The following is a 16,530-nucleotide window of genomic DNA, read 5'->3' on the forward strand; positions in this document are numbered from 1 at the left end:
GGCTGACTTATTCAGGCATTTGTGTCTTCTTGGATCTTGTCCTTGGCCCATTGCCCTCACAGGGTTCACTGCAGGTTCTTAGGGGTCACCCCACCCTGACCTCTGCATAAGGCTTAGACTTGGGGGCCTCTGGATCTGCCATCTCACCTGGACTAGGAGTCCCTCAAGGGTGGGGCTGGGGTCAGCTCTTGGGCTGCCTCAATGCCCAGCACATGGATGGGCATAGAGAAGGCACTGGAAGCTGCTTGTCAGGTGAGTGGGTGCATGGGTGGACACCCCAAGACACAGGTCCCCAGCAACGCCCAGCTTGAGACTAAGCCTGGAGTCTCAACCTCGGCTCTTGCCCCCTGACCTCTCCAAGCCAGGCTGTGGGACAGACGCACCGATGATGGAGGCGGTGGCCCGCTCAGACCCAGGGATGGCGCTGTGCGGGACCCCCAGGGTGAAGGCCTCGCTGTAGCTCTCGTCCACCTCCATCTTCCTCCAGATTCGGAATTCACCCATGGAGCCCCAGCCGGTGGAAAAGCCAATGAACTGGACCTCTGGTGGCCTCGGGAGGGTCCAGGCCACAATGACAGACTCATTGGACGGCTCTGGACCATGTCCAACCTGGAAAAAGAAACCAAGGCTGCTGGATGCTGGCAGGAAGCAGGCAGTAGGCACTCAGGTGGCAGTGATACCAGCTTTGTGGCCAGGGTCAGAGGCCTCAGCCATGCTCACAGCACAAGGAAGGGTCTTCGGGGAGTCAGAGGTGAGAGAAACCAGGTTACCCCATCCATTAAACAGCCAACAGAAACATAAGGCATGGCATCTGCAGGTTCCAAAGTCACTAGGCTCCTTGGAACCTCTGGACCTTTGCACATGCTATTGCTCTGCCTGGAGAACATACTCTGCTCCCATTTTGCCTAGCGAACTCCTATTCATACATCAAAACCTACTTTGGTTATGTTCTTCCTCTAGGAAGCAGTATTAGCTTCCTGTGGTGGGAAGCTGTGTTAGCTTCTATATCTTTTTTCCTTGGCCCAGAAAACACCCCCAACCCCTGTTTCACTTGCTCATGTCCATTCTTTTCTCCCCTACCTCCTCTCTCTGCTCCCTGATCCCTGGGTGCTTCCTCTGCCACAGCTCCTGTTACATGTTTTTTTTTTTTTTTTTTTTTTTTTTTTTTTTTTTGGTAAGTGACTCTAGACTAAGAACAACTTGAGGTGGTGCCCCATGTTTCCCTTGCTCCTCCCGACCCCCGATCTGAGCCTGGCACCAAACAGGAAACAGCTAATATTGGAGGAACATGAGGTTTCTGCATAAGCCCCAGGCAGTTCTGCTGTATACCTGGATAAAACCACCACGCCAGCTGATCCAGAATGTTCTGAATTCATCCCAGGAGAGGATCTTGGCTGTGTGTGCACTGGCCACAGGCTCTCCCATCTTGCTGGTGGAGATCCATGACCTGGTGTTCTGATGCCCCCCCAGGACTATCTCAATCATGCCTGCTGTGTCCTGGGGCCCAGAAGACAAGGCCACACGGGCATCATTGTGAGCTCGCACGGCCACATCAAAGCGGGTGAGGCGCAGTGGCCGCTGCACATACTGGAACTCATACTTGTTGGGGGTGGAGATGTGGACTCTCTCTGGATGGAGGAAAGGAGATGGGGAGTTGAGAGGGCACCTGGAGGCATCCCACTTTCCCTGATGGTACCTGGAGGTGAGCATCAGGACCACAAGGAGTGGGTCTCACTGTGACTCGGCACACATGGTGGAATGGTGTTGGCCTAACAATGGCATTGGCAATGGCACACAAAAGATAAAATGGTACTGGGAAGAGTGGCTGACACCTGTAATCCCAGCATTTTAGGAGGCTGAAGCAGGAAGACTGCTTGAGGCCAGGAGTTCAAGACCAGCCTGGGCAACATAGCAAGACTCTTATCTCTACAAAAATGTTTTTAAATTAGCAGTGGCATGCATCTGTTGTCCCAGCTACTTGGGAGGCCAAGGCAGGAGAATCGCTTGAGCCCAGGAGTTCAAGGCTGCAGTGAGCCATGATTGCACCATTGCATTCCAGCCTGGGTGACTCTCTAAAAAGTAAGCAAGACTCTCTCTAAAGCAAGACTCTCTCTCTAAAAAAACAAAAAGATAAGATGCTCAGGGATAAATCTGACAAAGATGAGCAAGGTGCTGAAAATTGCAAAAGGCTGAAGAGAGACACAAAAGAAAACCCAAATCAACAAAAGCTAGACCATGTTCATGGACTATCGTGAACATGTGAGTTCTTCCCCAGATGGTTCTACAGATTCAAAGCAATCCCAATCAAAATCCCAGGAGGCTCTTTTGGAGAAACTGTTAAACAGATTTCAAAATCTATACAAACATGAAAAGGACCTAGGAGAGCTCAACTTTGGTAAAGAACCCAGCACTTTGGGAGGCTGACCACCTGAGACCAGGAGTTTGAGACCAGCCTGACCCACATGGTGAAACTCCGTCTCTACTAAAAAGACAAAAATTAGTCAGGCGTCGTGGTAGGTGCCTATAATCCCAGCTACTCAGGAGGCTGAGGTGGGAGAATCACTTGAACCCAGGAGGTGGAGGTTGCAGTGAGCTGAGATTGCGCCACTGCACTCTAGTATCAGTGACAAGAGTGAAAGTCCATCTCAAAAAAAAAAAAAAAAAGAAGAACAAACTGGAAAACTTGCACCCTCTGACACTGAGACTTACCATAAAGTGACAAGAATCACCACAATGTGATATGGGTGTCAGGAAACACAAATGCATCAATTATTATGTGGGGAGAGGGGCTACTTAGAGGCATCTGGTACTTGCCTCCTTGACAAAGAACAAAAATAGCAAGTAGATCATCACACTTTGACTAGTCCATCTAAGAACACTGGACTTCAACAGAGAAGTGACAAGAAACACCTAAAGCGAAGAAGGAAATGGAAATAATGCATGGTGCTTGGCGGGAATTGGCTGGGAGCCTGGAGTAACTCCCCAGTGCGAGGAAAGGGTAAGTGAGTAAACCCCAGTGGTCCCCATTCCCACTGTGGACTCCAGCAGCGCTAGCCATGGAAGAGCCCCTAGATCCTCACGGGCCGCAGACTAGCCTACGGAGATACACAGAGATTGTGCAAAGATACTGTTCCAGAGAGGGGACTAAGGCTGGGTCTCACACACCCTTGAACCCTAAGCAGCTACAGCAGGGCACCGTATCGAGCTCCCAGCCACTGCCAGGCTGCATTCTGCCTGGGGGCCAAACAGCTCTTGCATCTTCACATCTCTGGAGTCCCACTTACATTCCCTGCTCACAGCCACCACCATGGCTGGCTGCTGCCACCAGGACTGAAGCCCAAGCCATTGGCAATGACCTCACTGCCCCCAGCAGTGAAGCTGCTGCACACTTTCACGTGCCCCGAGGGCTAACTCCCTAACCTGCAGCAACTGCCGCTATGGGATGCTGCAGCCAGGGGCCAAAGCATGAGCAAAGCTCGTGCTCCCCAGCCACCTGCATATGGCTGCTGTCACTGGAAGCAACTGCACCCTCCCCAGTAGCAAGGCTGAACCCGAGCATTCCACCAGAGCCCTGAGAATCACCCCACCCCTGCCTACCAAAGCCAGCAACTGCACACACCACCAGGGAGCCTGAGATAGGTTGGCCCAGCCCAGCTCTGTCCCTGCAAGTGCCTGAGGGTGCCATCCAAGGGCCTTGAGACTGCCCAGCCTAGTTCACCACAGCTGGCACCTAAGCGCTCCTCCTAGGCACCTGATGTCAGGCTCACCCAACCTAATGTGTGCCACTATCACCACAGCTGGCACACACCTGCCTATGCCACCTGTGGGCAAGGAGGTTGGCCTACCCAGCCTGTCACAGCCACCACCAACACCACAGCAGACTGCTTGGGAGCCAGAGGGTCATCCCACCACTGCTACTGCCAGTGCCCATGCCACGCCCACTGCCCAGGGGCTCAAGAAACTATCCATCTTCCTGGCCCACCGCTGCCGCTACTGGCATTCAAGCAAGCTTCCTGGAGGTCCAAGAGTTGGCCCACCTGGACCCACTAACACTGGTACCAGTGTAGAATGCCCTGGTGCTCAAGGAAGGCGCTTTGCCCACTGCTGCCAACACTGGGACCTGAGGACAGGTCCATCTGGCTTCCCCATCCCCAGCAAAACTTCATCACAGTCTCCACTAATAACTGCATCCTAAGCCACTGAGGAAATCACAGACACCACTGATGCTGTTTATAGCTAAAGAAATCGTACGGAGACTACACTACTATACACATTCAGAATCAACCTAAACTCTGTACCCAACCAACACCACAGATACATCTTCAGGAAATGTCTTCCTCTATGAAAGCAAATTCAAAAGATCGGAAGAAGCGACTGTTACACCAAACGTATAGACATCACTGTAAGAACACAAGAGACGTGAAAAAGCAAGGAAATGTGACATCACCAAAGAAACACAATAATTCTTGAGCAACAGATTCCAGTCAAAAAAAAGTATGTAATCTTGGAAAAATAATTCAAAATAATGACATTAGCTGAGTGTGGTGGCTCACACCTCTAATTCCAATACTTTGAGGGTCAAGGCAGATGACTCGCTTGAGGCCAGGCATTCAAGACCAGGCTGGGCAACATGGTGAAATCCCATCTCTAACAAAAATGCAAAAAATTAGCCAGGTGTGGTGGCATGTGCCTGTAGTCCTAGCTTCTTGGGTGGCCAAGGTGGGAGGATCACCTGGGCCCAAGAGGTCAAGGCTGCAGTAAGCCATGATTGTGCCACTGCACTCCAGGCTGGGCCACAGAGTGAGATCCTGTCTCAAGAAATAATAATGGTAATGACAGAAAAGAAGCTCAGTGAGACAAAAGAGAATACATAAGAACCATACAAAGAAGTCAGAAAAACAATTCAAAAAGGAACCAAACAAATTCTGAAACTGAAGAATTCATTAAATGAAATACAAAATACAATAGGAAGCTTCAATAATAAACTAGATGAAGTAGAAGAAAGAATTTCAGAACTTGAAGACAGATCTTTTAAAATAACCCAATCAGACAAAAATAAAGATGAAAGAACAAAGCCAACATGACAAATGGGGCACTATAAAGTAACCAAATACTCAAAATTTTGGTGTCCCAGAAAGTGAAGAAAAAACAAAAGGGGTAGAAACCTATTTAACAAAATATAGCTGAAAACTTCCCAGGTTTAACAAGAGATTTAGGCATCCAGATACAGGAAGTTCAGACATCTCCAAATGGGTATAATTCAAAAAGGTCTTCTCCACAGCACATTATGGTCAAACTGTAAAAAGACAAAAATATCATTCTTTTCTTTTACTTATTCTTTTCCCTTTTTTCCAGTGTGGTTGGACAAAAAGATAGTTCTAAAGACGGCAAGAGAGGGCTTGGCACGGTGGCTCACACCTGTAATCCCAGCACTTTGGGAGGCTGAGGCAGGAAGATCACTTGAGGCCAGGAGTTCAAGACCAGCCTGGGCAACATAATCTTTTCAATAAATGGTGCTGGAACAGTTGGCTATCCAAATGCAGAAACATAAACTTTGATGCATACCTTGCATGGTAATCCAAAATTAACTCAAAATGAATCATGGCCACTTTGTAAGTGTAAAACTTAAAACTACAAAATTTTGAGAAAAAAAACAGGGTTTAGCAAAGATTTCTTAAATATAGCAAATGCATTAATGAATAAAAAGAAAAAATAATAAATTGCACTTAATTAATATAAAAAAACTTCTGCTTCTCAAAAGATATAATTAAGAGAATGAATGAAAAGGTAAGCCACGGTCTGGGAGAAATATTTTTGCAAAGCATTTATCTGATAAAGAACTTGTATCCAGAATATATTTTCAAATCTCAAAATGCAATAAAAAAGGTACAACTCAATTTTGAACAGGTTAAAAGATTAGAACAGACATTTTTCCAAAAAAAAAGACATAGCAAACAGGCGAATGAAAATATGCTTAACATCATTAGTCATGATGAAAATGCAAGCTGAAACCACAGGGAGATGTCACTGGGTATCTATTAGAATGGCTAAAATTAAAAAGACTAACAATACTAAGTGTAGGTGAGGATGGGGAGGAAATGGAACTCTCACATACTGCAGGTGGGAATACAAAATGGCCTAAGCACTTTAGAAAACAGGTTGGCAGTTTCTTAAAAAGTTAAACATACACAAACCATATGATTCTGTTTTTTCATTCCTAGCTATTGACCCAAGAGAAAGGAAAGCATGTTACCCAGAAAAGACACAAATGATAATAGTAGCTTTATTTGAGATACTCCCAAACTGGAAACAGCTTGAAAGTTCATCAACAGATGAATGGATGAATACATTGTGATATAGCCATTCAATGAGTCTACTCAGCCTTAAAATGATTGAATTATTGACACATGCAGCATGGATGAATCTCAAAATTATTACCCTGAAAGAAACCAGACAAAAAGAATACACACTACATGATTCCATTTATATAACGTTCTAGAAAGTACAAACGAATCTACAGAGACAGAAAGCAGCTCAGTGGTCCCTAGTGATGGAGTAAACGGGTGAGAGATTACAAAGGGGCATGACTCTTGGAAGATGAAGGAAATGTTTGTTATCTTAGTTGTGACAATGGTTTCACAGACGTACATATATGTTAAAACTCACCAAATTGTACATTTAAAATGTGTGCAATTTATTGTATGTCAATTATGCCTCAATAAACATATTTAAAATGTTATTGGCTTTACTATTCATATAAATATGTTCACAAAAGTGTTAATTACAATATTAAAAAGTAGAAGTACTATAAGAAAGTCCAGTAATATGTTCCAAAATGTTCCATAACACGTTCTAAAGTGCTCCATAATGGTTAAATTATGGCACAGTTATTATGAAACATTCTGAGGCTGTCTTGAAATGCTGTTCATAAAGACTTTATACTAACCAGAAAAAGTGCTCAGAATGTGTTAAGTGAAAAATGCAGCATATATAATTATATAGCACGTGAAGTAACAACTATGTTAAAACAAAAAATAATCAAACCTATGAAAGCAAATACAACAAAATGTCAAAGGAAGAAGTCTTCTTTGGGCGTGAAACAGAGGAGATGCTTTTCCTTCTACCTTCCCAAATTTCTGCAATACACATGTATTGCTTTTCATTTTACAACGTTTTAATTGTGGTAAAATATATATAACATAAAATTTACCATCTTAACCATTTTTCAGGGTAGAGTTCAATGGCATTAAGTACACCCACAATGTTATGCAACCACCACCACCATCACCCATTTCAAGAACTCTTCATCTTGTAAAACTGTAACTCTGCACCCATTACATTAAGCACTCGCTCCCTATTCCCTCCTCCCCCCAGCTTCTTGCAAACACCATTCTACTTTCTTTCTCTATGATTTCAACCACTCTAAGTGCCTCATATAAGTGGAATCATATGGTATTTGTACATATGTATTGCTTTTTAAAATGTTTTTAACAAAGTTTTGCTAAGATAATCATCACATGCAATTGTTATAAATAATTCAGAGAGCTCTCTGTACTCGTTTCCCTCCCTCCCCATCTTGCAAAATCACAGTCAGGAATATTGACATTGATACAATCCATCAATCTTATTCAGCTTCCTCCAATTCTATTTGTACTTTGTATGTGAGTGCCATGTAATTTTATCACATATGTAGGTACACGAATCCACTACCACAGTCAAGGTACTAAACATTCCCAACACCACAGAGATTCTCACCATTGCCCATTTATAACCATATCCATCCCCTACTTCCTCTTCCCTCTCCCTAACCCCTGGCAACCATTAATATGACCTCTATTTATAAAATTTTGTCATTTCAAAAATATAAATGGAATAATTCATGTATCTTTTGGGATCTTCTTCCCACTCAGTTCCCTTCATTCAAGATTCATCCAAGTTGTTTTATGTATCCATAGTTTGTCCTTTTTATTAGTGAGTAGTATTCCAAGGCTTGAATGCACAGCTTGTTAAGTCATTCACCTGCTGAAGGACATCCGGGCTGTTTCCAGTTTGGGGCTACTACAAATAAAGCTAACATGAACATCTGTGTACAAGTTTTTGTGTGAACGTAAGTCTTTGTTTCTCTGAGATCAACACTCAGGAGTACAACTGCTGAGTGGTGGGGTAGCTGCATGCTCAGTTTTTTAAGAAACCACCAAACTGTTTTTAAAAACTACCAAAGGTGGCTGTACCATTTTACATTTCCACCAGCAATGTTTGAGTGGTCCACTTTCTCCACATCTTTGCCATCATTTAGTGTTCACTATTTTTTTTTTTTTTTTTGAGATAGCATCTCACTCTGTCACCTAGGCTGGAGTGTGATGGTGCCATCACAGTTCACTGCCACCTCAGCCTCTCAGGGTCAAGCAATCCTCCCACCTCAGCCTCCCGAGTAGCTAGGACTACAGGCACAAGCCACCATGCCCAGCTAATATTTTGTATTTTTGTAGAGAGAGTCTCATCATGTTGCCCAGGCTGGTCTTGAACTCCTGGACTCAAGCTCTCCACCCACCTTGGCCTCTCAAAGTGCTGGGATTACAGGCATGAGCCACTGCGCCCGGCTCTATTTTTAATCTTAGCCGTTCTTATAGGTGGTGTGTAGGGGTATGTCATTATGCTGTAATTTGCATTTCCCTAATGATAAATGATGTCGAACCTCTTTTTATGTGCAATTTGCCATCTGTATGTCTCCTCCGGTGAAATGTCTGGTTATTTCTTTTGCCCACTTTTTTGTTTGTTTGTTTGTTTGTTGTTGTTGTTGAGATAGAGTCTCATTCTGTCACCCAGGCTGGAGTGCAGTGGCACAATGTTGGCTCACTGCAACCTCTGCCTCCCAGGTTCAAGCTATTCTCATGCCTCAGCCTCCCAAGTAGCTGGGACCACAGGCACCTGCCACCATGCCTGGCTAATTTTATTTTTCTTTGTATTTTTTGTGGAGATGGAGTTTCACCATACTGGCCAGGCTGGTCCCAAACTCTTGACCCCAAGTTATCCACCTGCCTCAGCCTCCCAAAGTGCTGGGATTACAGATGTGAGCCACCACAGTCAGCCTTGCCCACTTTTAATTAGATGGTTTGTTTTATTCACTACTGAATTGGAGACTTCTTTATATATTCTAAAAACTAGTAATTTGATAGGGTTTGCAAATGTGTTTTCTCCCAGGCTGTAGACTGTAGTTCCTCCCTTAACAGGGTTTATTGTGGAAAAAAAAAACTTTTAAAGTTTGATGAGGTTTATTTATTAATGTTTCCTTTTATAGATTGTAGTTTTCAAGTCTAAAAGCGATATGCTTGGCTCTAGGTGGCAGATCTTTTTTTGCCTCTTTTCTTTCTCCTTCCTTCCTTTCTTCCCTCCTTTCTTCCTTCCTTTCCTTCCTCTTTCCTTTCTCCCTTCCTTCCTTCCTTCCTGCCTGCCTGCCTGCCTGCCTGACTGCCTGCCTGCCTGCCTTCCTTCCTCCCTCCTTCCTTCCTTTCTTCCTTCCATCCCTCCGTCCCTCCCTCCCTTCCTTACTTCATCTTTTTGAGACAGGGTTTCTCTCTGTCAACCAGGCTGGAGTGTAGTGATACAATAAAGGCTCACTGCAACCTCCACCTCCTGGGCTCAAGCAATCCTCCCACCTCCACCTCCCAAGTAGCTGGGACTACAGGCGTGCACCACCACGTCTGGCCAAGTTTTTGTTTGTTTGTTTGTTTGTTTAATTTTTTGTAGAGATGGGATTTCGCCATGTTGCCCAGGCTGTCCTATGTTTTTTTCTAAAAGCACTATGGTTTTACGTGTAAGTCCATGATCCATTTTGGGCTCATTCTTGTGTAAGGTGTGATCTTTAGGTCCAGCCTCATGTGTTGTTGTTGTTGTTTTGAGATGGAGTCTCACTCTGTCACCCAGGCTGGAGTGCTGTGATGCAATCTCGGCTCACTGCAACCTCCACCTCTTGGGTTCAAGAGATTCTCCTGCCTCAACCTCCCAAGTAGCTGGGATTACAGGCACACACAACCACACCTGGCTAACTTCATACTTTTTTTTTTTTTTTGAGTTGGAGTCTCGCTCTGTCACCCAGGCTGAAGTGCAATGGCGTGATCTCGGCTCACTGCAACCTCCGCCTCCCGGGTTCAAGAGATTCTCCTGCCTCAGCCTCCTGAGCAGCTGGGATTGCAGGTGCACGCCACCATGCCCAGCTAATTTTTTGTATTTTTAGTAGAGACGGGGTTTCACCATGTTGGTCAGGCTTGATCTCGAACTCCTGACCTCGTGATCCACCCGCCTCGGCCTCCCAAAGTGCTGGGATTACAGGCGTGAGCCACCACACCCGGCCAACTTTGTACTTTTATTATTGATAAGTTTCACCATGTTGGCCAGGGTGGTCTCAAACTCCTGACTTCAAATGATCCACCTTCCTCAGGCTCCCAAAGTGCTGGGATTACAGGCGTGAGCCACAGCGCCCGGCCGGCCTAACCTTCTTGCTTGGTGCCTGCAGTGCACATCCCTGTGTATTCATTCCCTGCGTGGTGGATGCCCCACCCTCACTGGCTCCGCCTGTCCCCAGCTGGGACATCGCTCTTCCTAAATCACAGTGCCCCCTTCCCCCGGGAAAGGCAGATGCTCACTTTGCAGTGGGACAGCCCCCACAGTGTGGGAAAGGGGGAAAGCCAAAGTCCTGACCCAGCCAGGTGGCCACACCTGAGCAGGATGGGCATGGGGGACTCACCACTGGGACAGAAGAATGCGCTGTAGGTGTACGCCCGGGGGACTCCTTCGGCCTGAAACAAAGAAACAAGGAGAACTGAGTGCTGGGGCGGTGAGGGGGATGGTCAGCTCAGCGGAGCAGCTGGCTCTCCCACAGCAATGACTTCAAGTCCAGACCACATAATTGTGCTTCCAGGGTTTACGTGGTATCAGCAAGGTCACACCAAGGTCACAGGTGCTTGGAGTAGGACAGGGCCACCCACTTCCCAGGCTCCCACCAATGGGGAAACTGAGGCTGCTCCCCCTTGCTGGCCAAAAGAAACTCACCAACTGCTTCTAAACTTGTCATGGGGCCCACATCCCTACCCTACCCTCCCAGCCACCCACTTCCTCCCATCTCCCTCTGGGCAGGGTACATCATGAGGACAAACAAGCCAGGTTCTGAGGCCTCATTTGACATCCGCGAGCACTGTGAGAGGGGCTCCTGCATCTGCCAAGGACGGGTCTCCATCCCACTGTCTGTCCACCACATCTCGTCTCCTGTCTTTTCCATCTGGGTTCTCATTTCTGCTTCTTCTATGGATGACCCCAAATACCGGAAGGCAGCTGTCTCACTCTCTTAAAAAGGGATGCCCAGAATTTAAACTCCTACACCTTGCGGAACTTGGTCCGACCAACACGGCCCCTGTGGGGGCCCTTGGATCAGACCTCAAAGGGTTAACATGGGGCAGGTGCAGCCAGGTGGCCTGGCAGCCCCTTCCCCATTAGGATGGTCAATTTTATCTATCTATCTATCTATCTATCTATCTATCTATCTATCTATCTATCGACAGAGTCTCACTCTGTCACCCAGGCTGGAGTGCAGTGGTGTGAGTGATCTCAGCTCATTGAAATCTCTGCCTCCTGGGTTTAAGCAAGTCTCATGCCTCAGCCTCCCAAGTAGCTGGGATTACAGGCACATGTCACCATGCCAGGCTAATTTTTTATATTTTTGGTGGAGATGGGATTTTGCCATGTTGGCCAGGCTAGTCTCAAACTCCTGACCTCAAGCGATCTGCCTGCCTCGGCCTCCCAAAGTGCTAGGATTACAGGCATGAGCCACCACACCCAGCCTCCTGGGTCTCTATCTTGCAGAGGGCAGCTTGTAAACTTCTCGGCTTCCGTAAGTGCATGAGCCAGTACCTTATGATAAACCTGTCCTACAGATGTATGTGTGGGAGTGTGTGTATATAGCAAATCTCATTCTATGTATGTGTGTGCGGTGGATTTCTGTTTCTCTGGTGAATCCTAATACAACCATTCCTGCTGACTGGCTTAGGGCCACTCACTCAACCTCTCTGGGCCCCCATTTCATCATCTCTAAGATGGGGATAAAGACCCCCATCCTCACCTTGTGACGGGGTTATCATGCTTCAGAAGGGGTCTGGAGTCTTCTCAGTGCTACTGACGGTCAGTTCTTGTTGTATTTTCTCATCCTTACCTACTTTCATTCCAAATCTCTCCTTGAAATTGTCATGTGTCTATACTGATGAGTCCAGGAGATGCTTGTCCCCACTCACATCCACTTCCTAGTAAACTTCCCAGGGTTGGTGCTGAGAGGCTGAAGACACCATCTCAGACTACACCGAGCCGTCCACCTGCCAGGATTTCATCTCACACCTGCTAGGCCCGATGTGGAGCCCACAGGTCATCTGCTAAGCTAGGGGGCACCAGGGAAGGCCCCAGAAGCATTGCTTAGGCCTCAGTAACCCCCTGTCTACCAGCCTGGCCCCTTGTTGGGAAAGGGATTTGGAGCAATGGGCAGGGCCAGGCCACTGTAACCCACGGGTGGCTTTTTTTTTTTTTTTTTTGAGATGGAGTCTCGCTCTGTCGCCCAGGCTGGAGTCCAGTGGCGCAGTCTCGGCTCACTGCAACCTCTGCCTCCCAGGTTCAAGCAATTCTCCTGTCTCAGCCTCCCGAGTAGCTGGGATTACAGGTGCCTGCCACCACGCCTGGCTAATTTTTTGTATTGTTTCATAGAGATGGGGTTTCTCCATGTTGGTCAGGCTGGTCTCGAACTCCCCAACCTCAGGTGATCCACCTGCCTCGGCCTCCCAAAGTGCTGGGATTACAGGCATGAGCCACTGTGCCTGGCCTCATGGTAGCTTTTTAACAGCTGCATAATCCTAAAAATTGTGCATAACCCAAATGCCCACCATAGGTGAACAGATAAAGAAAATGTGGTCCACCCATCCAATGGAATATGATTGAGCCATAGAAGCAAGCATGGATCCATGCTGCACCGTGGATAAACCCTGAACACACTGTGCTGAGTGAGAGAAGCCAGACTCAAAAGGCCACATGTTGTATGATTCCATTGATACAAAATGTCCAGTGGGAAAACCCATAGAGACAGAACCAGATCCATTCTGCTGGTGGTGAGTGATATGGTTTGGATTTGTGTCCCCGCCCAAATCTCATGTTGAATTGTAATCCTCGATGTTGAAAGAGGGGCCTGGTGGAAGGTGATTGGATCATGGGGGCAGATTTCCCCCTTGCTGTTCTCATGATAATGAGTGAGTTCTCATGAGATCTGGTTGTTTAAAACTGTGAAGCAGCTGGGCACGGTGGCTCACGCCTGTAATCCCAGCACTTTGGGAGGCCGAGGTGAGCGAATCATGAGGTCAAGAGATAGAGACCATCCTGGCCAACATGGTGAAACCCCGTCTCTACTAAAAATATAAAAATTATCTGGGCGTGGTGGCTGGTGCCTGTAATCCCAGCTATTCGGGAGGCCGAGGCAGGAGACTCGCTTGAACCAGGGGGGTGGAGGTTGCAATGAGCTGAGATCACGCCACTGCACTCCGGCCTGGCAACAGAGCGAGACTCCATCTCAAAACAACAACCACAAAACTGTGAAGCACCTCCCCCTTCCCTCCTGTTCCTGCTCCAGCCACGTAAGACACGCCTTCTTCTCCTTCACCTCCTGCCATGATTGTAAGTTTCCTGAGGCCTCCCCAGCCATGCTTCCTGTACAGCCTACAGAACTGTGAGCCAATTAAACCTCTTTTCTTTCCTAATTATCCAGTCATGGCCAGGCATGGTGGCTCATGTTTGTAATCCCAGCACTTTGGGAGACCGAGGCAGGCGGATCACCTGAGGTCTATTCAAGGAATAGGGAATTCAAGGAATTCAAGACTAACCTGGCCAACATGGTGAAACCCTCGTCTCTACTAAAAATACAAAAATCAGCCAGGTGTGGTGGTGCACGCCTGTAGTCCCTGCTACTCAGGAGGCTGAGAAAGAAGAATCACTTGAACCTGGGAGGTGGAGGTTGCAGTGAGCTGAGATTGCACCACTACACTCCAGCCTGGGCGACAGAGTGAGACTCCATCCCAAAAACTAGTAGTAATATAAATAAATTAATAAATAACCCAGTCTCAGGTATTTCTTTATAGCAATGTAAGAACAAACTAATATAACAAGGATGCACTGTGCCTCTGGCTGACCATTGGCTGGGGCCCTGGGCACAAATCCAGGGGCTCCTCATGGTTTCTGGGTCCCAAGAAACCTCTGCTGACTCAGCCCACAGAGGACCCCACAGCCGGCTTCCTCAATGATGCCCATCTCTTCCACTCTGCCCCTCTGCCGTGGCTTGGGTTTGCTCCTTGAGCGTTAGCCCATCTCGGGCTGCACTTGTCCATCCTGGTTCCAACCTCCTTTGTCTCTGTGCCCTTTCCGGCTGGGGCCAGATCTCAGAATGTGGAGCCGGCATGATGCCATGAACACTAGCCCCGCTGGGCGTTTCTTCAACCTTGTAGTACAGATCTGTGTTTCATTCCTTTTGGCCCCTCTGGATTTGCCTGTTCTGGGCATTTCATATAAATTGAATCATACACCATGTGGCCTTTTGTGTTTGACTTTTTTTTTTTTTTTGAGACAGGGTCTGGCTCTGTCGCCCAGGCTAGAGTGCAGTGTCACCAGAGTCCCTCTGTTGCTCACTGTAACTCCCACCTCCTGGACTCAAGCAATCCTCCCTCCTCAGCCTCCTGAGGAGCTGGGACAACAGGTGTGTGCCACCATGCCCAGCTAATTTTTGTATTTTTAGTAGGGACAGGGTTTTGCCATGTTGTCCAGGCTGGTCTCGAACTCATGACTTAAGGTGATCTGCCCACCTTGGCCTCCCAAAGTGCTGAGACTACAGGCGTGAGCCACCGTGCCTGGCCTGTGTCTATCTTCTTTCACTCAGTATCACGTTTTCTAGGTTTATCCACGTTGTAGCATGGATCAGTGCTTTATTTATTTATTCATTTATTTAGACAGGGTCTGGCTCTGTTTTCCAGGCTGGAGTATGGTGGCATAATCATAGCTCACTGCAGCCTCCAACTCCTGGCCTCAAGCCATCCTCCTGCCTCAGCCTCCCAAAGCATGAGGATTACAGGTGTGAGCCACTGCACCCGGCCCTTCACAGCTGAATAATATTCCACTGAGGGAATCACATTTCAGCGACCCACATTCATTTCTCTAATTCATCAGCTGATGGACATTTCCTAAAATAGAAAGTGTATCCCTGACTTTGGTCTGGGATTCCCCAGTTGACTGTTATAAATGCCTGTGTGACAACAGCACATGAGTCTTTAGTAGACAGGCCAGACACCATGAGAGGCTTTCCACCGACACTCTCATTTAACCATCCAGTGGTTCCATCCGAATCTGGGGCTCTCGCTCCAGAGCCCACTCCCTGGCTGGCCAGCCCTCCTATCACTCCAGTGAGGCCCGAATTATTTCTGCCTCCTCTTTGCTCCTTGGAATTTCAATGAAGTGAAATTCACATGGAGATGACTGAAAACTCTCAACCTCCCAGCAGACATGGAGGATCGTAATCCCCTTGCAGGCCAGCAGGGGAGCAAGGCAGAGCGGTGTCCGTACTCCTTGCACCTGCCAAGCCATCCGCACCCTGGTACAGTGCCCATAATAGGCCGTGCACAGGTGATGCTTCCCCACCAGCCCATGCATCCTATTCAGCTTCTTGCTCCTAAGTCCAGCTCAGCTGGTGGCGCCCACAGCCCTCTAGTGAGAAGAGGCAGGAGGACCATTTTGCTGCTTTATCAAGCCACACATTCTGGTGCCTCTTGCTTCATAAATTGCTTTTCTAATTGTAGCTTCATCTTTTGCATTAACATTTCAAGTCTTCTGATGCCTATATCTTTTCCCAGAGCTGCCTCCAGGAAGCCAGACCAGTGGATACTGCAGGTGCAGAGACAGTTCTGTGGCATGGATGGGAGGAAAGGCTCCAGGGAAGGAGACCCTCAAGAGTCCCTCTGCGTGCATTGAGAAATCCCTTCTGTAAGGGGAGGAGGCAGGAACACCAGGCCTCCAGGTTCTGCAGCTCAGAGGGGCTCACTGCCTCCTTCTTGGGCCTTAGGAGGGCAGGCTGTGGCCCAGGGAGGATGCCCTGGCTGGGCAAAGGGTGACCAGGGGTCTCTGCATTTCCCCATCTGGACCATCCCATCCTGCTGGCTCACAGAGATCTCGGTCCCCACCTGACAGCACTCTTGTCCCCGAGGAATCCATCACATCGCATCAACGACACTACAGCGATGACCTGTCCACTGTCACCGCTCCGGAGTTCTGCCCAGTGGGCACATGACTTCTGGTGCTGACAGAAGCCACTTGTGTTCAGGGCCAGCAGGATCCCAGCAGGGAGGGAGAGCAGCTGTTTGCAGCTGGGCCTTTGGGGAATGTGAGACCCTTGGGGCTGCTGTTAGGGGCTGCTGTTGGTGCAGCACCAAATGGAGCCTCAGTAGGGCTCTGATGTGTCCAAGCAGC

The 16,530-nt window shown here is 47.7% G+C and overlaps 1 protein-coding gene across 1 annotated transcript in view; it reads right to left on the reverse strand.

Moving 5' to 3' along the window:
• CPAMD8 (C3 and PZP like alpha-2-macroglobulin domain containing 8) overlaps positions 1-16,530 on the reverse strand; it is a 135,654-nt gene that overhangs the window by 35,050 nt on the left and 84,074 nt on the right. The window contains exons 23-25 of the mRNA XM_055239131.2: positions 10,745-10,796; positions 1,330-1,628; positions 384-609 (exon numbers count right to left, since the gene is read on the reverse strand). Of these exons, the coding sequence (XP_055095106.2) occupies positions 384-609; positions 1,330-1,628; positions 10,745-10,796 (577 nt within the window). The remainder of the gene's footprint in view (positions 1-383; positions 610-1,329; positions 1,629-10,744; positions 10,797-16,530) is intronic.

Source organism: Symphalangus syndactylus, chromosome 13, assembly GCF_028878055.3.
Source record: "Symphalangus syndactylus isolate Jambi chromosome 13, NHGRI_mSymSyn1-v2.1_pri, whole genome shotgun sequence".
Taxonomy (NCBI): domain Eukaryota; kingdom Metazoa; phylum Chordata; class Mammalia; order Primates; family Hylobatidae; genus Symphalangus; species Symphalangus syndactylus.